This window comes from Heloderma suspectum, chromosome 8 (assembly GCF_057233095.1).
Source record: "Heloderma suspectum isolate Gila_16-S chromosome 8, 16-S_ref, whole genome shotgun sequence".
Taxonomy (NCBI): domain Eukaryota; kingdom Metazoa; phylum Chordata; class Lepidosauria; order Squamata; family Helodermatidae; genus Heloderma; species Heloderma suspectum.
Window position 1 is genome coordinate 30,827,404 of NC_139465.1, and position 23,732 is coordinate 30,851,135.

Sequence of the window (23,732 nt, forward strand, 5' to 3'; positions counted from 1 at the left end):
GGTAGTCTACGTAAAGATTTACGTAGACTACGGCGAAAATAAAGGCAACGCAAATAGCCGTAGTCTACGTAAATCTTTACGTAGACTACCCGTGCCCAAATAAGGAACGCAAATGGCGGCGCCCATGGGCGCCGCCATTTGCGTATGCGCTTTTTTGTTGTTGTTCAAAGTCAGCTGTGATAGGCTACGTAAATCTTTACGTAGCCTATCACGGCTGACTTTGAAAATCTAGCCGTGATAGGCTACGTAAATCTTTACGTAGCCTATCACTTTTTTTTCTTTTACTTTACTTTTTTCTTTTGTGGCCAGAGAGGAGGGGTGCTCCCCCCCGGCCAGAATTTTGGCGGGGAGAGATTGGGTGCCTCCCCCCCGGCCAGAATTACAATGGGGAGGGACGGGGCGCCTCCCCACCAGCCAAGAATTTTGGGGGGAGAAACAGAGCGCCCCCCCAAAAAAAGCTGCGGGACCAGGTAAGTGACTTTCGTCAATCCCTAGCAGCAAGAAAGAGTGGCACATGAAATTATTTGGTGGTTCTATCTACATAATAAAGAAAAATTAGGGAGGGTGTTCCCTGCTTCTTGGTCAGTGATGATTTGGTTTTACAACCTGTACAAAGTTGTCAACCGGAACATCTGAAATTATTAGGGTAATTCATTTTCATGCTTGGCTGAGAAATGCTTGGCAAAGAGAAATGCTTGAATGTGACATAAAATGAAACTGCGATTAACTTGAAGTTGTCTTGTCTCACAGCACAGGCAGGCAGGTGAGGTGTAGTGGTTAAAGTGTTGGACTGGGACTTGAGAGAGCTGGATTCTAGTCCACCTTGGCCGTGAAGCTCACTGCTTGGGCCTGTCAGTGACTCTCAGCCTAACCCACCTCACAGGACGGTTGTGAAGATAGAATCAGTGGTGACTGGCGACTCCAGATCTGGAGGGTTAGTGATTCCATTCACAATTTTAGTTACAACCAGCCAAAGCTCTCAAGGTGCTATCCAAGGTGCTGAAACCATTTTGAGGATAAGGCTTATCACCTTGGATAAAACCTTCAGAGTTTTAGCTGGTGGTAACTAAAACCCAGAATTGAATCACTGGAACTGCAGTCACCAGCCACTACTAGGAGTAGGACCATATAAGCCTCCTTGGGTTCTTTGCAAGAGGAAAAGAAAAGGTGGGATATGCATGTAATAATAAATAAAAGCAAAATAAACACAGATATAAACATGAAATCATGCAATATATGTTTCTCTCCCAAACTCTCTTTAACCACTACCCAAGTGGTTGTGTAGCAGGGTGGGTGGGAATATATTATATGAGTGTGTGCTTGAAAACATATAGGGTGAAGAACATTATAAGCTGTTTGCAGTGCGGTGACATCATGTCTTTGGTTTAATTACCTGTTAGGCATTCTGTTTGGTTGTATGTTTATTTGCACATCTGGAACACAGAATCTCCCGTGAACACAGATATTAACATGACATTTGCATACCCACCCAAGTCCACTGTTCTTGGGAGAATATGTGTCATCATGAAACAAACTAGTTATGGTTCTTGGTTTGTCTCATTCATGTTCCTGAATGTGACCACCTTTCCTGCCCTCCGCCCCCAAGAAAAATGCATTTTCAATCAGGGGGAAATGTGCATTCCTCAAAATGTACATTTTCTCAGATTGGAAATGTGTATTTCTCCCTATAGGCTAAAGTGTGAACATGTAGATTTGGGGGGGTTGTGTGTGTGCACATTTGTGTATGTGCGCACACATGATTTGAGAGCAGGAACAAAATCTTGGTACACCCCCACTGTTCTGTATTTCAAGTTCAAATAGTAGAGACAAAATAAGGACAAACTCCTGGTATGACAATATGATGGACTTGAAAGCAAAAAACAAATTCTATTACTGAAAATGATGCTAGCCTTGGAGAGCAGTGGAGTAGTCTAAAAGTGCAATTCTATGCATTTCTATTCAGAATTAATTTCTGCTGAGTTCAATGGGACTTACTCTAAAGTTAAGGTGTATGGGATTGCAATGTTAGCCTCTTTCCAATGGCTCTTCTCTCTTCCTGTTATCTTTATTGCACATTAATTAATGTCAGGATTTTCATTTTCTAACATGCAACTCTAACAGGCATGCCTACAGCAATGCTAGGTGATGTGATTTGGTTGTGAGTTTAGCTTTCTTTGCAATCAGGTTCCAAAGACTGATCTGAAAAGTTAAAATATTGTTGACATTTTCTTGGAACCCTGGATAATGCAAAGTACAAGAGAAACTGGGCAAGGCAAAGTCATTTCAGAGACAATAGATGATATTTAGATTTCTGGCAATGGCTTCCTCAAACTATTATAGCTAGAAATCAAAGAAAGAAAATATATCACATTTTCAAACCATTGATTTTCAGTGCAACTGCATCATTGCCAGGTTCTTTGAAATGTGTGACTGTGAAAACTTAAATCAATATATTATATTGTATTATTCATCTGGAATTTTGTATCCCTTTCATATGATTCCTTTGCAAATACTTGGAAGTCCACATAATTCTAATAGGTAGCTTTATCCTACATTTTACAAAGGCAATTCAAATAATATGACTATTCTAAAATAAAAGTACATAGCTTCCAAAAGCTTCACCTTGATGGCATATAGCTGGTACCCATGAAAATAAAGTTTTAAGTCTGGAAAAGGACAAAAGTACTTCTTCACACAGTGCATAAACTATAGGGATGAGGGAGAATTTCTCCCCAAAACTTTGGGGGGCCGAGTGCCAACGTATTCGGCCCCCCGAAGTAGTTTTGGGGGGAAATTCTCCGCACCCCCCCTCACCCTCCCCCGGGATGGGACTTACCTTTCCCGAATGTCCCTCCCGGCGGTGGGTCCCGGCAGCGGTTCGGCAGGTCTTCGTCAGGTGTGGGGGCGGCAGCCTGTCTTTAGACCGGCTGCCGCCGCCGCCATTCCAATAAAAGTAAAAAAAAACCCACGCCCCCGTGATAGGCTACGTGACGATTAATGTAGCCTATCATGGCTAGATTTGCAAAGTCAGCCGTGATAGGCTACGTAAATCATCACGTAGCCTATCACGGGTGACTTAAAAAAAAAAAAAAGGGCGTACGGCTAATGGCAGCCCCCATAGGCTATTTGCGTTGCCCTTATTTTCGCCGTAGTCTACGTAAAGATTTACATAGACTACAGCGACCAAATAAGGAACACGAATGGCGGCTCCCTATGGGGGCCGCCATCTGCGTACGCGCTTTTTTTTTTTTAAGTCACCCGTGATAGGCTACGTGATGATCTGACTTTGCAGATCTAGCTGTGATGGGCTACGTAAATCGTCATGTAGCCTATCACGGGGGCGTTTTTTTTTTTAACTTTTTATTTCGCGGCCAGGTGAGGCGAGGCGCCTCCTCCCCGGCCTGAATTTTGGCCGGGCAAGGCAGGAAGCCTCCCCCCCGGCCTGAATTTCCGCCGGATGAGGCGGGAAGCCTCCCCCCCTGGCCTGAACTTCGGGGGGAGCAGCGAAGCGCCTCCTCCCCACCGCGAAGCAAGCTGCGAGACCAGGTAAGTGGCTTTTGTGCACCCCTAATAAACTATGGACTTTGCTACCACAGGATGTAGTGATGACCACCAATTTGGATGGCTTTAAAAGGGGGTTGGACAAATTCCTGGGTGAGAAGGCTCTCAATGGCTACTACTCCTGATGGCTACATGCCACCTATCAAAGGCAGTGAGCCTATGTACACGAGTTGCTGGGGAACATAGGTGGGAGGGTGCTATTGCACTCATTCCCTGCTTGTGGGCTCCTGGTAGACAGCTGGTTGGCCGCTGTGTGAACAGAATGCTGGACTACATGAACCTTTGGTCTGATTCAGCATGGCTTTTCTTATGTTGTTATGTTCTTATGTTCTAAATCAGTCTATCTCCAGTCTGTGGCTGCCTTTATATTAAAGAAAAAAAACCATAGTCCTCCCATTTTGGACCCTTTCCACATTTACAGCAATGACCATGTGATTGCTGAAAGGGGAAACATTTAATGTTCAAGGTTCTGTAGAACTCAATTAAACAGTGCCAAGTAATGGCTGTTTTAATAGCACAACATCCTGACTTTAATAAATTGCTCATTATTTCCGGATGTTTTTGAGATGGAATAACCAAAACACCTCTGGCTGTGCCCTGGAGGTTCACAATGTCATCTAAGGACCCACAAACGTCTGTGAGTGAGCAATCTCAGTAGCAGGCTAAAAGCTCCGTGTAAAGAAGCCCTGTGTCATATGTGAGTCTGTTCTGTCCTGTTTCTGGACTAATCTGCATTTTATTTTATTTTAAAAATCAGTATGAACATTCACATTTAAATATGTATTTAAAATATAATAAATAATATACTGCAAAAATATATTTGATCTTAAAATCCAGTCTTCTAAACACATTTTCTGTCACAATATTCATGATAGATAGATAGATAGATAGATAGATAGATAGATAGATAGATAGATAAATAGATAGACAGAATGACAGACAGACAGACAGACAGACAGACAGACAGACACATGTGCACACACGCACACACATGCACACACACACAGTGTAGAATTGTGTTGGAACATTCAGGAAGTGTGAAAGCTGGTGGTGACTAGCTGTATTCCAATCCTCACATTCATTTGGGAGGTGTTGGGTCAGGTCAGCTCACATCAGAATTCACAAAGGTCAAATTCCTTGAGCATTTCTATTTAAGCCTTGGCTGACAATCCTGATAATTTCAAAACCCTAAGAATCCAGGATACCTTGAGGGTATTAAGGGATATTTCTCAGAGATCTTGATGTGTGTTCCCCCAACTTAAATATGGTAGGTGGCAAAATAGGATGAGGCCATCTCTGTGGTGGCACTAAAACTGGGGAACTCCCTCCCTTGGGAAGTTTGCATTGCTTCTTCCTTACAATACAATCCTGTGTGTGTCTACTTACAGGTAAGCCCCATTGAGTTCAGTGGGGCTTACTCACAGGTGAGTGCCAAACTAAACATTCTCATCAAAAATAGCTCAGCTTTATGTGATTGGTTCATTTATTCCTGAGTAAGCACATTGGGATGGTGGCAATCCAGGAGAAGTATTTTAAGCTTCCCCTCACCATTTTTGTCCTGAAATTCCACCCTCCTCTGCATTTTTTAAAAACACTTCCATATACTCCAATAGAGATATGGCTCCCCCCCCCCCTGTTTTATTAATTCCTCCATGGAGAGAGAGGATTTTGGGATGAAAATAGGTGGGATAAAGCTCCCCCCCCCCATGCCATAGTCCCAATTGAAATTGGAAGTGCATGCACTTACTCTGGAGTAATAAACCACAATCTAAATAAGGACGTTTATATGGCCGCCTTAGTGGTTTTCAGGTGTCAGGCTAAGATTATCCTCTCATTTTTTGACAGGGGGGGCATTTGACCCCGATTACTTTATCTCCTCATTCCCCTTTTCTGCTGTTCTAATTAGTATTGCTGATTGATGTTGCGCTACAAATGCATTTTTAATAGATTCCCCCTCCCCCCAAATGTGTGCCTGTATACAGCTTTATATTGTTATTAATCTGTTTTTTTAGCTGCCTTGGAGACTTTTCCTTGAAAAGGAGGTGGCAATTATTTTAATACATATGGAATGCTTTTGGAATGCCCTCCATAGATTTGTGCACATGATACCTATCCTTACAAGTTTGGGGCATGAGGTAAACATAGTTTTATTATCCAGGCCTTTTGACACTTTTGGGTGGTGCAGGTGATACACTCAGATTGTTCCTTTATGGTCTCAGGGCATGGTCTGAAGGCACATGAGGCAGCCACCTTGCTGAAGCTAAGTAGGTTTGGGTTTGGTCAGTGCTTGGAGGGGAGGCTACCTAGGAACCACATATAGCCACCTGGAGTTCCAGGTTGAAAGAAAGGTGGGATATAAGCATAATCAATCAATATCTGCTTCAGTTTACTGTTTTGTTTTTCATGCTCTCTGCATTTAACGTTTTATTACAGTTTCATTTCTTTGATTATTTTAATGCTTTAATGTTTATTGTATTCCATTATTTGACTTGTAATCCACCTTGAAATAGTATGATGAGGCCAGATATAATCTTTTCCATCCCTACCACCACTTCGTATAATTGTGTCCTCGGTGCCCATGTACTGACAGGATTAAAGCCAAAACAGAGACAGTGAGAAACAAGAGGGAGGGATCAACAGGCTCAGGATAATCCCCAGGTATTCAGCTACCCTGAAATAAAGAATATATATATATATATATCCTCAAAACAGCTCAATTGTCTCATTAAATTGCCATGTAATGTGCATAGGGCCATAGAGTTAGAAGGTACCTCAAAGATCATGTGGTCTAACGTCCTGCCGATGCAGCAAATCTGCTGCTACAGTAATTCAGTTGGCGCTACTCTCCACTGCCAAGTGTCAGTTGAAAAGAAAAAGAAAACAACAACAGAAAACTCTATGTGTGTGAGAGAGAGACAGAGAGAGGGAGAGAGAGAGAGAGAGTGCAAGTGAGGGCGGGCAGGCGGGCTGGAGAAGGGAGAATGGTTGAGCCCTTACAGCTAATCATATCCTGGATGGGGGTAGGCTGGTTAGCTCAAGCCCTGCACAGGAATAACCCATTACATTTTGCTCCAAGTCCCACATATCATCATCATCACCACTTCAAATACACAAGGCAGTCTACAAGAGGTAAAATTGATTTCCTGTAGGGCTCCAATCTAATAAATGATGGATAAATACAAGATTTTTTTTTTAAAAAAAATCCATGTTATACTTTGTTATTCTGAGAACAGCCTTCTCCCACACAAAGCTGCCCATGTTTGAAGATAATAAACTAAGGCCCTGTTCCAGTTATCTCCACATCCAGAAGTTAGAGATGTTTTGGATGAGTCAAAGTGGACAGACTCCAAATTGGTCCAAGTCGAATCGGGCCATTTTCTGATGCTCTAAATTGGGCTTGAATCTGAGGGTCTGTGCTAGGGATGTATGAAACCCCCTTACCTGGAGTCCGTGGGGGTCCGTGGGAAGGGGCAGGTGATATGTCCCTCCCCCCCAGAATCCTTGCCAGCCGGCTCCGCTCTGCGGCGAGTCTGCAGAGCCACTGGCCGGCTCCGGCAACTGGCAGACTTCCGTCCGCTGCTGGTCTGCGGACACAAATGGCGTCTGGCATAGCGGATGCCATTTGCGTCCGTGCTCTTTGCCGTCATAGGCTACATAAATCTTTGCGTAGCCTTTCATGGCAAAGAGCAGGGATGCAAATGGCGTAGTGGACACTATTTGCATCCTTGCTCTTTGCTGTGATAGGCTACGTAAAGATTTACATAGCCTATTACTAGGGATGTATGAAACCCTTACCTCGTTCCGCGTGGGGTCATTTGTGGTGGGGGGGAGGCGCTCCGTTCCTCCCCCTGAAATTCTCCCCAGCTGGCTCCTCTCTGTGGCGACTCCACAGAGCCGCCATCCGGGGCCGCCCATGGCTGCCCACAGCCAGACATCTGGCCACTGGGCTGCACAGGGATGGAAATGGCGGCCACCGTAGCCGCCACCATTTGCGTCCCTGTCTTTTGTCATGATAGGCTACGTAAATATATACATAGCCTATCATGGCAAAAGACAGGGACGCAAATGGCAGTGCCTCTGGCGGCCGCCATTTGCATCCCTGCCTATTGCCATGATAGGCTACGTATATATTTACGTAGCCTATCATGGCCTCCACATGGACGCAAAAAGCAACCCTGCGTAGTCATAGGCTACGTAAATACTTACGTAGCCTATCATGGCCATTTGATGGAATGCGAATGGTGGCCGCAGATGCGGTCGCCATTTGTGCAGCACCGGACGGCCAACACAAGGTAGGCTCCGTTCCGGGCCCATTTCGCAGGATGGCGGGGGGGTTGCTTTGTTCCGCCACAGATTCCAGGAGGATCACCTCCCTGGGATCCGTGGCGGAATTCTCTGACATCCCTACCTATTACTGCAAAGAACAGGGACGCAAATGGCATCCGCTATGCTATTTGAATCCCTGCTCTTTGCTTTGATAGGCTATGTAAATATTTACATAGCCTATCACAGCAAAGAGAAGGGATGTAAATGGTGTCAGCTACGCTGGACACCATTTTCTTCCGCAGACCGGCAGAGGACGGCAGCAGACAGACCGGACATGGACAGAGGCAGGTAGGATCTGTTCCAGGGCAATTTCGTGGGGTGGTGGAAGTGGGTGGTCCGTTCCGCCATGGACTCCCTTTTCTAACATCCCTAGCATGTGCATATCCCTAGTAGCCAGCAATGATGGAGCCTTTTCAATTATGGCTCCTTAGCTCGGGAATCGTTTCCCCAGATGTATTTGCCAGGTGACTGCATTATTGTCTCGCATTTAGGTACCAGGTGAAAGTTGCTTTGTTTTCTTCTGCTTTTAGTAAAACTTAGGTTTTGTACCTATTTAAGATGTTAATGCTGTACTGCTGCTATTTTTCATTTTTAATTGTTACTGATGGCTTGGTTTGCTTGTATGTTTGTTCCCTGAGTAGAGCGGCAAGGTGGGAAAGTTTTAAATAAACAGCTAAATAGTGAGAGACAACTATTCTTATTAAAAAAATGCTCGTCCATTTGATGTGTGTGTTGATGTGTGTGTGTTGAGAAGGACTCATAAACTGCAAGGATACCAGCACCTTGCACAAATGTTGGGATGCTTCTTGATAAAGACTGTGGCAGCCAGTGTCAAAGGCTGAGGCTAGGTTTTGGCCTCACTGCAACGATATCTCTAGTTCAGCTCTTTAGTTTTTCACTTACAGGTGAATGGGAACCCTTCCCATGTATAGGAAGAAGTGAGGTGGTGCACTCAGTGATAATCTTCCAGTTGGGTTAGAGCTACTCCCTGCCCTTGATAGCTACATTAATTCAGAATTAGGCCTGCTTTCATGGGTGAACTCTCATCCTGAGCTCTCTTTCTTGGTTACCTTAGAGCAGTCATGGAGAAGCTATGGCCTCTGGGGAGTCTTGATCTAGCCTGCAAGCTTCTTACCCAGGTCCTGCCCCATCTCCTGACTAGGGATGTCAGAGAATTTCGCCACGAATCTCGAGGAGGCCGAATGCCAGCACATTCGGCCCCCCGGAATCGGTGGCAAAAAGGTCTGCCCCCCCACCCCCCCGGGACGGGACTTAACTTTGGCGAATCTCCCTGGCGGCGGCGGCGGCTCCGGTGGCAGATCAGCGGCAGCGGTGGCGGCCAGTCTTCTGACCAGCTGCCGCCGCCGCCATTTCCAGTTAAAAAAAAAAAAAAAAGTGATAGGCTACGTAAAGATTTACATAGCCTGTTACGGCTAGATTTTCAAAAAATACCGTGATAGGCTACGTAAATGTTTATGTAGCCTATCACGGCTGAGTGAAAAAAAGAAGAAGCTGCGCATACATTTACGTAGGCTACAGCTAAAATAAGGGGAACGCAAATACGCTATTTGCGTTCCCCTTATTTTAGCCGTAGTCTACGTAAATGTTTACGTAGACTACACGTGCCAAAATAAGGAATGCAAATGGCGGCGCCCATGGGTGCTGCCATTTGAGTACGCGCGGTTTTTGTTTTTGTTTTCACTCAGCTGTGATAGGCTACATAAACATTTATGTAGCCTATCACGGCTGACTGCAGGGACGCAAACGGCGGCGGCTACGGCCACTGCCATTTGCGTTCCCGGCCAGCCAGGATTTGCGGCGGGAGGGACGGGGCACCCCCCCCGGCCAGAATTTCAGGGGGGAGGGACGGGGCGCCTCCCCCCCAACGCGAAGCAAATTTTGTCAAAGGTAAGTGACTTTCGTACATCCCTACTCCTGACAGTGAGAAGCTCTTGTCTCCAACAGGAAGTAAGGCCTTTTTTTCCCTACTGAGCATTGAAAATGGCTCTCTTTCTCAGTGTTCATAGGTGAAAAGCTCTTTTCTCTGATCAGCTGCTGATCAGAGAGAAGAGATTTTTCATCCCAGATAGAGGAGATAATGAGGCACAGGGAAGAAGTTGCTGAGTGATTCAGTCTTGCTTACTTCTGAGGCTTGTCTTGCATTGGCTTGCCCTGTATACTTGTGAGTAGACATGCAGCTGATGCTGCCTTCTGTGTAGACAGGTAGAGGCTTGGTACTTGGGATAGCATTTGAAAGTGTTGCTGAGTGATTCAGTCCTGATTACTTCTGAGTATACATGCAGAGGCTGGTCCCGTTTACTTGTGAGCAAACATGGTGCACATGCTTACTTCTGTGAAGACATGCAGAGGCTTGGCATTTGGGTTGCTACTGAAAGTGCTGCTGAGGGATTCAATCCTTCTCTGTGGTGGCACAGAGGGTGGGGGGATCTCTCCCAAAAGGAGACCTTTCTTCTTCTCTCACTTCAGGTCCTCAGATAATGAGCAGAGGCAGCTTTATTCCAAGAGCTTTTGGGGTGTTCTGATTGCGGGATTGCTTGCTCTGTTTTCACTTGTTTCTTTACTGATGCTGCTGTACTCTGTTTTTCCTATTAAGATTTCAAATAAGATAGTAACCCTATTCACATGCAACACTAAGCCACTGTGGTTAGTGTTGTTAAGTGAACCATGGTGGCTTAGCATGTCATGTAGGCGGAGAAAATCCCAACAATGATGGTTAGTAAACCACCCCAGGTAATCACCCCACTAGAGCAGGGTTAAGGGTTCCTGGGGTGGCTTACCATTATGTGTGGTGGACTCTCCAGTGATTAAAATGGGCTCCAGGTGGTTTCTAGGCCACGATCACAGAGACAACAGCCTAGAGCATCCCACAGTTCTGAATACACTCTAGGCATTGTGGCCGGACTCTATGGTCGCCATCACGTAGCACTGGATGCTCCAGTTGGCACACACATTTTTGCAGTGCAAAGGCCACTGGGATAACCAGCAGTGGGAGGCCAGGGAGCTAATATGCAGGGATGGGTAAGTAAACAATGGAGTGTGGTATGGTATGGTTCCCAGTTGTGTGATGGGCGTGCACATCATGGTTTTCCTACCACCACCACCCAGCCTAGTTACCTTAACCACCCTTCCTGTTTGAATAGGGCCATTGTGAAGAGAGGTCATGTGCTGGATTTTTCTGTAACAGGTAGCAGATATATACTCCAAAGGCTTGAACTGCTCATCAAATATTGTTTTCTTTTCCACTAGGTACTTATGTGACTAAAGTGACAGCCACAGATGCAGATGACCCTGTTTATGGAAACAGTGCTAAGCTGGTCTACAGCATCTTGGAGGGCCAGCCATACTTTTCAGTCGAACCACATACAGGTGGGTGCTTCTGAATGCCAGCTTTCCCCAGGTTATGTGATATGAAAGGAACACTGCTTGTTGAATGCTGTTTTGCTCATTGCGCTTCAACATAATGCGTAGGTAGGTGGCTGTCAACATTAGGCAATCTGTAGAGAATAAGTATCTGACTCATTTCCCCCTGTAGCACAGAAAGGCCTGACAAAGTACAGAGATGAAAAGAAAGAAGTCTGTTTACTAATGCTGTCGAGGCAACCAAGACCAAGATAGCAGAAAAGACCAAGTCAAAAGCTCACCGTTGTCAATGGAAACATTCCAGCATATTTTAATAGTCTTTGTTCAAGCCTTTCAAAGAGAAGGAACAGTTTTTGGTAATGTTCCTGGGTGCAGTGTTGTTCTTACAGAGTTACTAAGCCTTGGTTTTACTACTGACATGAAGTGTGTGTGTATACAAGGGAGGGCCGATAAGTCAGTGGAGGAATACACATTTTGCATCCAAATGGCTCTTTGCATTGAGCGTGAAAATCTACCAAGGGTTCTATACACCCGTTCATCTGAACACACAGCGTTTCCACCATCAGGAATTCTGTGCTTTCTGGTGAACATGCTTACAGAACCCTTTGCAGATCATCACACTAAGTGCACAAAGATCTAGAAAGAAGCTGAGTGTTTGGGGAAATGGGGATTGGGGGGTGGACTTGCATGCCAAATCCCCTACACATTTTAACTGTACTCATGTACAGGCAAACACCTGCACAGGGTTTTAGATATAGATACATTGTATCTTATTCAGCCTCCATGGATCCCGGACACACTTCCCATGGACTGCCTTTTTATACAGGACACTGGCACAGGTTGCTGGTTCCCAGAAAATAATTTTTAATGTGCTTATGGAGGATTCAGGATGGCACCTTCTACCTCTTAGCCACCACACCCCAACCTCAACTGTGCCATACATCATGATTCAGTGGGAGAGGTAAAAAGGCACTTAATCAAAGCTCTGTCCCTATCATCTGAGCCACTGATATAGTCTCTTCTCAGGAGTCTATATTTTAGGGCCACATGTATGGCCCTAAATTGTGAGTTAGATACATCAGTTTCTGCCATTATAACTCAAAATGGGGGTGGGGTAGTCAGTACTGTGATGTATACTAATGTATACTGAGAAAAGCACTCAATGGATTGATCTGAAATGTAACAGTATGGGAAAGATCAGTTTGAGGATGGTCCATGCCAATTATGAGGTATAAAGGATAAAAAAAATAAAAATGGCTTATTTATCTGAGTTTAGTTTTTGACAATTGACTTCCAGCAGTTTTACAAGTATTGTCTGTATTCTTTCTCATAGACCCTGATGGAGTTAAACTTCATGGGACAATTTCTCTGTTTTTACAGTATCTTTGGGGAAACTCTTTGCTGTGTCACTAGGTCAAGGGGAAGGTCTAGTACTCACTTTGCTTATTAGTACTGTAAAATGGTTGTAGTTATTAAAATACATTCCCCACCTTCTGAGCCCATTTTAGGTAGTGGTGCCCACAATCTATGTCCAGGAGCAAGCTCAGTTCTATCTTCTATTGAAGAGGTAAGAACTGGATTGAGTGTGACTGGTTACCAGGGAGAATGTGGACATTTTATGTAAGTTAAAGTGGGCAGCTTAGCGAGAATGAGGGGAAATGATGGGGGTTCTCCCCCCTTTTTTTTGTGTGTGTGGGGTGAATTCATTTTGTGTAAGCATCCAATTGGAGCCCCCAAGGATAAACGGCCACGGTTTTTGTTCTCTGCTTTATTTTGAATTGTACTTTGGGAAAATAAAAATTGATGCCACCTTTTCCACCATTATAGTTGGTGGAAGAACTTGCCTAGTAAAGTTTGGCATGCATGAGAACATTTGGTTGGTTGGGTGGGAGAGAACTGTTTCTTGCATGACCATGATTCTACAGAGATCCATAAGGATCCTTCCTCCTCAGTTTTAATATTCCCCTAGTCCTTTTAAATGGGAATATATAAATTGTGTGTGTGTGTGTGGGGGGGGGGGTCTTTGAAATAAAATGTTTGTTTCTCTGGGAAGATGCCTTCAAAATATCCCTCTTCAGCCAAGAAGGCTTCCCAGCTTCTGACGTTTTGCATTGGCTGTGCTGCATATGCTGACAGGACTAGCTTAATAATGGCCAGAAACAGCATGGAGGAATAAGTGGAGGCTGGTGTCTCCAACGTTGGTGGGGCTGTAAATCCATTCTAGGTTTCAGTCAGAACCAGCCAGAGGAGATATCCAAAGTGCTGAACTTTATTCTGTTTTAGAGTTCTGCTGGTTCTGACTGAAATCCAGAATGGGTTTACAGCCCCACCACAATAGGAGCCATCAGCCTCCACTGGGAGGAATATGTCCACCTCTGCAGTATTTGTTGTTGTTGTTGTTGTTGTTGTTCTTCTTCTTCTTCTTCTTCTTCTTCTTCTTCTTCTTCTTCTTCTTTTTCCTCTTCTTCTTCTTCTTCTTCTTGACACTAGCCTTGGGGTATGTTTGGCTTTAAATGCTGGGGGAATGTTAGAGCTCCACCTGTTGAATCTCAGTGAACAACGGTCTGTGTGGAGGCATTCTGTGTGGAGGCGGTAGTCAAATATGGCCTTCGGAATTAAATGTCTCTATTTTTTTTTTTTTAATCTCTAATGCTGGAAGGCTGGTTAAGGCTGGGCAGGACATGGACTCTGCATATACTCAAAAGAAGGTGCTTCCTTTCCTTTCACCAGGTCATATATGTTCCACAGAAACAAGTTCTTTCCTGAGCAGCAGAGGTACACCTGTGTACAAACGCACACCCATATATACACAAACCTACATGGACAGACACACCAAAACATTTGATTCTGTTAGACAATAGTGGTCGATGTGAGAGAGAAATACCATCTCTGAACGTGAAGGTTTCATTTGGCTGTCAGAGAAGGCAGCTATATATCAGTTGGGGGATGAAGTAGAAGCTTTTGATCGATCTCTCCTGTATGAATTTGCTTTATGTGTTTGGTTTTCTTTTTTAAAAAAACACTCATCTAAGTTGGTGACCATCATACTTTCTCTTCTCTGTACACAATGTGCGCATGTGAATTATAGGGCTACAGTTGACTGTGTCTGCCTGAGAGTGGCCACCTTCATTAGGCCAAATTTTACCCCAAAATTGCTAGGCCTCAGGACTCCTGTCTGGCTTTTACCACCCTCTGCCCTTCTACTTCATAAAGGGAAGGGGCTGCTGAGTACTCAGTAAGAGGAAGAGAGGTCAGTACTCTTAGACCAGGAGCATGACAGGCTGACATTGAACAGGTGCAGCTTTGAGGATGGAAGCATCACCTATGACATCCTGCCTGTAGTTCAGCTGCATGAGAGCCAGAAAGTCAATGGGTGCAGTTCCCATCTGGGAGAAACGCCACCTACTGACTTTCTGCCTGTCACTCAGCTGTTAGACACAGAGCTCCAGGCATGATGTAAGTTCCTTGTAAAGCACAGAGGGCCCAGTACTCTTCCCAGTTGTATGGCAGGCAGAAATTCAATAGGTACAATTTTATTTAGCATATGAAGATGGAAGCAGCACTGGTGGGTATGCCTGTACTTCAGTTGTATGACAGGTGGATGTTCAAGCAGTGCAGGTCCCATCTCCAGATGCCAGGGAAAACTCCACCTCGTGAGTTTCTGCTTGTCACTCAGCTGCTAGACACAGAGCTGTAGGTAACCAATACCATCTACATATAATCAGAATGACAGAGCTGGAAGGGACATTTGAAGATAATCTAGTCCAATCCCCTGTCACAGGTTAAGCATTTTAAAGTGTCTTTCCTTTTTAACCAATTAATGGCACAATCCTATGGCCCCTAGAGAGGCCATACTATCCACATTTCATGTGGATAGTATGGATTGCCAGTTGGGTACTTCTGACATGGAATAGTAGCTTCAGTTGCATGATACTTTCAGTAGGGAAGTATTAGACAATTGTTTCCATTCATTTTTGGTCAGGATTTAACCAGTTTGCACCTTCAAGATCGAACATGGACTTGGACACAACCTGCAGTCGAAGTCCACATTTCCGAGCTTGCAAAGGATTTGCAGACCCTCAACAATCTGTTCAACAGCATGCGTACATTTGAAAAATGCACATGAAAATGGCTTGCTCTTGAAAAAATGCACAGAAATACACTTTAATCAATGGGAGAAGAATGCATACATTTCAAAACTGTACACAATTGATGTGTAACTTTGAAAAAATAGAAACAAAAATACGCACAGATTTTTATGTGAAAAGAATATACATGTCTGACCTTTTGACTTCTATTCAGAGATGGGAATGCCCAGAAAAAATAGGAAAACATAGGGAAAGAACTGGGGAGCAGGGGTAACATTTTTTTTCCAACAACCATTTTTGTTTTTGTTTTTTTGAAAAATTAGCAAAATTTAACAGCTTGGAATTATGAAATATTTTCTTTTAGAATTTAAGACAAGGTGTTTATATACTGTTACCAAGCCTTGTTGTTGTTGTTGTTCAGTCGTTCAGTCATGTCCGACTCTTCGTGACCCCATGGACCATAGCACGCCAGGCCTTCCTGTTAGGGGTGGATGAAAGTCACTTACCTGTCCTCGAAGCTTTTCGCGGTGGGGGGGAGGCGCTTCGCTGCTCCCCCCGCGAAGTTCAGGCCGGGGGGGGGAGGCTTCCCGCCTCGCCCGGTCAAAATTCAGGCCGGGGGGGAGGCTTCCCACCTCGCCCGGCCGAAATTCAGGCCGGGGAGGAGGCGCCTCGCTGATGCAATGAATATGGACTTGAGCACACTCCGGGAGAGAGTGCAGGACAGGAAGTAGGGATGGCGGAGAATTTCTCCCCGAAACTTCGGGGGGCCGAGCGCCAACGTGTTCAGCCCTCCGAACAAGTTTCAGGGAGAAATTCTCCTCACCCCCCCGCCCCCCGCACCCCCCCCGGGACGGGACTTACCTTTGCCGAATGTCCCTCCCGGCGGCGGGTCCGGCCGGCGGTTCGGCGGGTGTTCGTGCGGGGCGGGAGCGGCAGCCGGTCTTTCGACCAGCTGCCACCGCCGCCATTCCAATAAAAGAAAAAAAACAAAACGCCCCCGTGATAGGCTACGTGACGATTAACGTAGCCTATCTTGGCTAGATCTGCAAAGTCAGCCGTGATAGGCTACGTTAATCATCACATAGCCTATCACAGGGGCGTTATTTTTTTTAAAAAAAAAACTTTGGAGTTCACGGCCGGGCGAGGCGGGAAGCCTCCCCCCCCGGCCTGAATTTCGGCCAGGCGCGGCGGGAAGCCTCCCCTCCGGCCTGAACTTCGTGGGGGGAGCAGCGAAGCACCTCCCCCCACCGCGAACAAGCTTCAATGACAGGTAAGTGACTTTCGTCCACCCCTATTTCCAGTGACTATTCTCTTCGCATTAGGTGGCCAAAATATTTGAGCTTCAGCTTCAGTAAAGCTTTCTTTGCCTTCCTTATAGTCCCGCTCTCACAGCCATACGTTGCTAGTGGGAAAACCATAGCTTTGATTATGCGGACCTTTTTCAGCAAGGTGATGTCTCTGCTTCTTACTATGCTGTCTAGGTTGGCCATAGCTTTCCTCCCAAGGAGCAGGCGTCTTTTAATTTCATGGCTGCAGTCACCGTCTGCGGTGATCTTGGAGCCCAAGAAAATAACATCTGTCAATGCTTCCATTTCTTCCCCTTCTATATGCCAGGAAGTGATGGGGCCAGATGCCATGATCTTAGTTTTTTTAATGTTGAGTTTCAAACCAGCTTTTGCACTCTCCACTTTCACCCTCAACAAGAGGCTCTTTAGATCCTCTTTGCTTTCTGCCATTGGGGTGGTATCGTCTGCATATCGGAGGTTGTTGATAATTCTCCTGGCAATCTTAATTCCGACCTGTAATTCATCCAACCCGGCATTTCTCATAATGTACTCTGCATATAAATTAAATAAGCAGGGCGACAATATACAGGCTTGTCGTACTCCTTTCCCAATTTTGAACCAATCGGTTGTTCCATGTCCGGTTCTTACTGTTGTTTCTTGACCCTCGTACAGGTTTTTCAGGAGACAGGTAAGGTGGTCTGGTACTCCCATCACTTTAAGAATTTGCCAGAGTTTGTTGTGATCCACACAATCAAAGGTTTTAGTGTAGTCAATGAAGCAGAAATAGACGTTTTTCTGGAATTCTCTTGCTTTCTCCATGATGCAGCGAATGTTGGTGATTTGATCTCTAGTTCCTCTGCCTCTTCGAAACCCAGCTTGTACTTCCGGTAGTTCTCAGTTTGCATACTGCTGAAGCCTAGCTCGTACAGGTTTTTCAGGAGACAGGTAGGGTGGTCTGGTACTCCCATCTCTTTAAGAATTTGCCACAGTTGGTTGTGATCCACACAATCAAAGGCTTTAGCATAGTCAATGAAGCAGAAATTAGGGATGGCGGAGAATTTCTCCCCGAAACTTCGGGGGGACGAGCGCCAACGTGTTCGGCCCCCCGAAGAAGTTTCAGGGAGAAATTCTCCGCACCCCCCCGCCCCCCGCCCCCCCCCAGGACAGGACTTACCGTTCCCGAATGTCCCTCATGGTGGCGGGTCCCAGTGGTGGTTCGTCGGGTCTTTGTCAGGGGTGGGGGCGGCAGCCGGTCTTTCGACCGGCTGCCGCCGCCGCCATTCCAATAAAAGTAAAAAAAAACAAAAATGCCCCGGTGATAGGCTACGTGACGATTAACGTAGCCTATCACAGCTAGATTTGCAAAGTCAGCCATGATAGGCTACGTAAATCGTCACATAGCCTATCACGGGTGACTTAAAAAAAAAAAAAAAAGCGCGGACAGCTAATGGCGGCCCCCATAGGGAGCCGCCATTCACGTTCCTTATTTGGTCGCTGTAGTCTACGTAAAGATTACGTAGACTACGGCAAAAATAAGGGCAACGCTATTTGCGTTGCCCTTATTTTCGCCGTAGTCTACGTAAAGATTTACGTAGACTATAGAGACCAAATAAGGAACGTGAATGGCGGCTCCCTATGGGGGCTGCCATTTGCGTACGTGCTTTTTTTTTTTTTTAAAGTCACCCGTGATAGGCTACGTGACGATTTACATAGCCTATAATGGCTGACTTTGCAGATCTAGCCGTGATAGGCTACGTTAATCGTCACGTAGCCTATCACAGGGCGTTGTTTTTTTTTAACTTTTTATTTTCCGGCCGGGCGAGGCGAGGCGCCTCCTCCCCGGCCTGAATTTCGGCCAGGAGAGGCGGGAAGCCTCCCCCCCGGCCTGAATTTTGGCCGGGCGAGGCAGGAAGCCTCCCCCCCGGCCTGAACTTCGGGGGGAGAGCAGTGAAGCGCCTCCCCCCCACCGTGAAAAGCTGCGAGACCAGGTAAGTGGCTTTTGTGCACTCCTAGCAGAAATAGAGGTTTTTCTGGAATTCTCTAGGGATGTACGAAAGTCACTTACCTTTTTGCAGGGGTGCTTCATGGTGGGGGGGAGGTGCTTTGCTTCTCCCCCCGAAGTTCAGGCGAGGGGTGGGAGCTGTACCGCCTCGCCTGGTCGAAATTCAGGCCAGGGGGGGAGGCTTCCCACCTCGCCCGGCCGAAATTCAGGCCAGGGAGAAGCGCCCCGTCTCCCCGGCCGCGAAACAAAGTCTAAAAATAACAACAACGACAAAACCCCGTGATAGGCTACATAACGATTTACGTAGCCTATCACGGCTGACTTTGGAAATTTAGCCATGATAGGCTGCGTTAATCGTTACGTAGCCTATCACGGGGTTGTTGTTGTTTTTTTTAACTTTTTAATTGCGGCGGCAGCAGCTGGTCGGAAGACCGGCTGCCGCCCCCGCCCCCGACGAAAGGGCGACGAACCGCCACCGGGACCCGCCACTGGGAGGGACATTCGCCAAAGGTAAGTCCCATCCCGCGGGGGTGGCGGGGGGGTGGCAGAGAATTTCACCGCCGATTTCGGGGGGCTGAATGCGTTGGCGCTCGGCCCCCTGAAGATTCGGGGAGAAATTCTCCGCCATCCCTAGAATTCTCTTGCTTTATCCATGATCCAGCGAATGTTGGCGATTTGATCTCGAGTTCCTCTGCCTCTTCGAAACCCAGCTTGTACGTCCGGTAGTTCTCGGTTCACATACTGCTGAAGCCTAGCTTGTAGGATTGTGAGCATAACCTTGCTGGCATGTGAAATGAGCACAATTGTATGGTAGTTTGAACACTCTTTGGCATTGCTCTTCTTTGGAACTTGAATGTAAACTCAACTGACCTTTTCCAGTCTTGTGGCCACTGTTGAGTGTTCCAAATTTGTTGGCATATTGAGTGCAGCACTTTAACAGCATCATCTTTTAGGATCTTAAATAGCTCAGCTGGAATACTGTCATCTCCGCTAGCTTTGTTGTTAGTAGTGCTTCCTAAGGCCCACTTGACTTCACTCTCTAGGATGTCCGGCTCAAGTTCAGTGACCGCACTATCATGGCTATCAGGGACATTAACATCTTTCCTGTATAATTCTTCTGTGTATTCTTTCCACCTCTTCTTAATCTCATCTGCTTCTGTTAGGTCACCTAGCCACTCTGTTGAACTCCACCATGCCCCCTCTTTAATGAGCTTCTGCCATGCATTAAAAACGTGGTTGTTCAGGTAGGCATTTGGGGTGGGTTAGGGTATTTTTAGAAATACGACATTTTAATGTGGAATTTTATTGTTTTAAGCTGTTGTATTATTGTACATCACCCAGAGTGGCCGGGTGACCAGCAAGATGGGCGATTAAGAAATTAAATAGATAAATCAATACATACATACATACATACATAATTCCTGACTGTTGGCCATCCTGCCTGAGGCTGATAAGTGCTAAAGTCCAAATATCTGGAAGGCACAAGGTTGAAGGAAGGCTGTCCTAAAGTAACAAAGTGCCTTTAGATCTGTAAAGAGTTCTTTAAAAAAGTATTGCTTACTTTCCATTTTTTCCCAAAATTTCAATTTTGTGTGTGTGTGGGGGGGAAGGAGCAGGAAAAAAACTCCCCCCCCCGATGGCTTCAGAATTTCCAGAAATTTTACACTTCTACTTCCATTCTAATAAACATAGCTGGTAAAGTGCGCCTTCAGCATCCAAGGTAGAACCCGCAAAGGTAGATTCCATAAGCATCCTTTTTAAACAATGATAGCATGTTATGTGATTGAATGGAAGACAGAGTAGAATATAATGTCATGTGTGGCACACCTGAGTCCTGGCATTGGTTCTGTGAGGTCTATAAATTGCCAAAGCTAACAGCAGAATTGTAGCTAGTGAAATACATTGCTTTGTTGACCAGGCAAATATAAAAGCCCTGGCTACAAGTATATATCACAGGGGCTCATACTTCACTTACTAGCTCCCTTCTGTACTGAAGAGTGTTCTTTTGCCGGAATGCCTACACTATTCAAAGTTGTTCACTATCCAGAGTTGTTAACCAGGTTTCATGACAGCCCTTGAACAGGGAATACTCACGGGCTGATGGAGGATCCAATCTGTTGTCCCAGAAATGGGACAGACCCGTAAGCCTGTCCCATTTCTGCAAAAATCTGCATGGAAATTTGCATGTATATATTTCAGACTATTATATCTCAAAATATGCATTTGTAAACATCTTTTCTTTAACATTTGGGAAATATGAAGGTTGGTGGACAACTAAATTCCAATCCACACTCTATTAGGGGAGCTCAAAAATACCAAAATTTGTCAAATGCTGATTTTAGGATAAAATGCATACAAAAATGCATATTTTAGACTAAAATGAGTACAAAATGCATATTTCGTGGAAAAAATACATGCAAAAATTATGTGAGTTGTCCTGTCTGTCTGTCTGTCTGTCTGTCTTTCTGCTCTTGGAAGCTAAGCAGGATCAGCCCCGGTTAATACTTGGATGGGAGACCACCTTGGAATTAGGCTTCCTGCACTGAGCAGGGGCTTGGACCGGATGGTCTTGATCTGGGAGGTGTTGGTCAGTTCAGTTTGTACTGAAATTCACAATTATCTGTAATTCAGAATGATGAGATTTTTGTAAAAGCATCCTTACTCTTGAGGTATCTAATTCAAGTCTTAGTCTCCCTGACAAATTCTATTGAATTTAAACCTAGGTATAGCGCGCGCATGCGCACACACACACATACACACACACACACACTGGCTCTACAGCAATATATTATAATCTGCCAGGTGCTTGACAACCATTCATTTTTTGCAATCTCATGCAGGCTCCAACAACAAGGATGGCATTATGAATACGGTGCACAATAGTCAAGGCCTTAAATTTTGAAGGCAGCTGGAATGCAGAAAAGACTAATCTTCAGAATCTGAGTTCTTGCCTATGGTGAATTATTTTCCAGGAAGCAATACTTTGGGGCTCTTTGAATTCTATGACCTTTCAGTGTTCAGTTGAAATTCATCTGTTCCCCTGTGCCTTTTTGAGTTCTTAGTAGTGGATTTTCCTGTATAAGTTTCTCCTCCTCCTCCTCGTCCTCCTCCTCCTCGGTAGTGCTGCTGTATTTTTTTTTATTATTATTTTTTAGTAATGTGAATTTGCTGTTAAGATTTAAAAAAACAACACATAAATATTTTCCCCGTCTTAATTGGAAGCTGTTTTGAGGTCTCTGTTGTGGAGAAGCAGCCTATACATTTAAGAACTATGTAATATTTTCAGATTATGAATTTTGATTCTTCTTTAATGTACATAATATAAATGGGATGTGTGCTTCATTTCTTTTCACCTCTATTGCATGTGTCAGATATATAGTATCTGTTGACTATTAATATTTATTTGGTTAATTATTATTACATGTATATCCCATCTTTTTTTTTTTCCTGTGCAAGTAACCGAAGGCAGCTTGCACAATCCTCTGTCTCTCCATTTTATCCTCACAAGAACCCTGTGAGGTAGGTTAGGCTGAGAGTCAGTGACTGGCTCAAGGTTACCTAGTGAGCTTTGTGGCCAAGTGAAGACGAGAACCCAGATCTCCTGAATCCCAGTCCAATACTGTAACCAGTGCTGTGCTGAAAATTTCTCCCACATTTTTCCCCAACACTTCTCATTTAATTTGATAGAAAATAAATTGCTTTAAAAAAGAAATTCAGTGGTGAATTTCTCATGGGTTGGGTTTGGGTTTCTTGGCTTTACTTAGGAGGTGGTCGAGGAGTGAGCACAAGTGTGTCCTGTTTTTCATTGTACAAGCATCTCTCTGGTCTCCTGTAGCCTTGTCAGCTTCCTACACTTCAATTAAAGCCCAGTTTAAGGCACCATGAGTTAATTCCTCCCATAGGGCTCTTTCAGGTCAGGACATGCGGGCAGCATGGGAGGCTAGCTGGGATGAGGTAAGCTCAAAAACAACACATAAATAAATTATAAAACATCCTGAATGAATCAGAACAATGGAAGCCTCTTTCATGGGGGGAGAAAAGTTTCAGGAAAGACAGGTTTTGGCAGACCACTAACTCCACCTCCTCCTTGGAGCTAGGCACAACACTGCCCCCACCTGCATTGGGGTGAATGCAAACCAAGGGCTAACCTGCCAAGGGGGTTCATGTTGTTACAGCACAAAAAAACCCCAAAACCCTTACCAAAAAACCACAAAAAAACAGCAGCTGTGCTACAAGTGCTACCAATGGGGAGCCCTACCTAGGAGAAAGTGTTGAGAATTTCTCCTCCCCCTGGAGTAATTTGGTGAAATAACTGGTTCTCTCAGTGGCTTTTGAGTTTGACACCGTTGATCACGATGTCTTACTGGATCAGCTCTAGAGGATGGGAGTTGGGGGGCACTGTGCTACAGTGGTTCCTAGGGATGTACGAAATTGTCCTTACCTGGCCCTGCTGGGTTCCACTGGGAGGGGGGAGGCGCTCCGTCCCTCCCCCCAGAATCGTTGCTGGCTGGCTCCGCTCTGCGGGGATTCCGTGGAGCCGCCGGCCAGCTCCGCCAGCAGCCGGACATCCGGCTGCTGGCTAGCAGGGACGTAAAAGGTGGCGGCCGTAACCGCCGCCATTTGCATCTCTGTAGTCAGCCATGATAGGCTACGTAAATCTTTACGTAGCCTATCACGTCTGACGTTAAAAAAAACAACACGCGCGTACGCAAATGGCGGCGGCTACGGCCGCCGCCATTTGCGTTCCTTATTTTGGCCCGTCTTAGTCTACATAAATATTTACGTAGACTAAGACGGCGAAAATAAGGGGAACGTAAATAGTGTAGCAGATGCTATTTGCATTCCCCCTTATTTTCGCCATCTTAGTCTATGTAAATATTTACATAGACTAAGACAGGCCAAAATAAGGAATGCAAATGGCGGCGGCCGTAGCCGTCGCCATTTGCGTATGCGAGTTTGTTTGTTTTTTTAAGTCAGACATGACAGGCTACATAAAGATTTACATAGCCTATCACGTCGGTTTTTTTGTTTTTGTTTTTTTAAACCTAGCCATGATAGGCTACGTAAATCTTTATGTAGCCTATAATG

The 23,732-nt window shown here is 45.3% G+C and overlaps 1 protein-coding gene across 1 annotated transcript in view; it reads left to right on the forward strand.

Moving 5' to 3' along the window:
* Positions 1-23,732, forward strand: part of CDH8 (cadherin 8) — a 455,531-nt gene that overhangs the window by 183,733 nt on the left and 248,066 nt on the right. Inside the window, exon 3 of the mRNA XM_084813265.1 lies at positions 11,155-11,274. Coding sequence (XP_084669391.1) covers positions 11,155-11,274 — 120 coding nt within the window. The remainder of the gene's footprint in view (positions 1-11,154; positions 11,275-23,732) is intronic.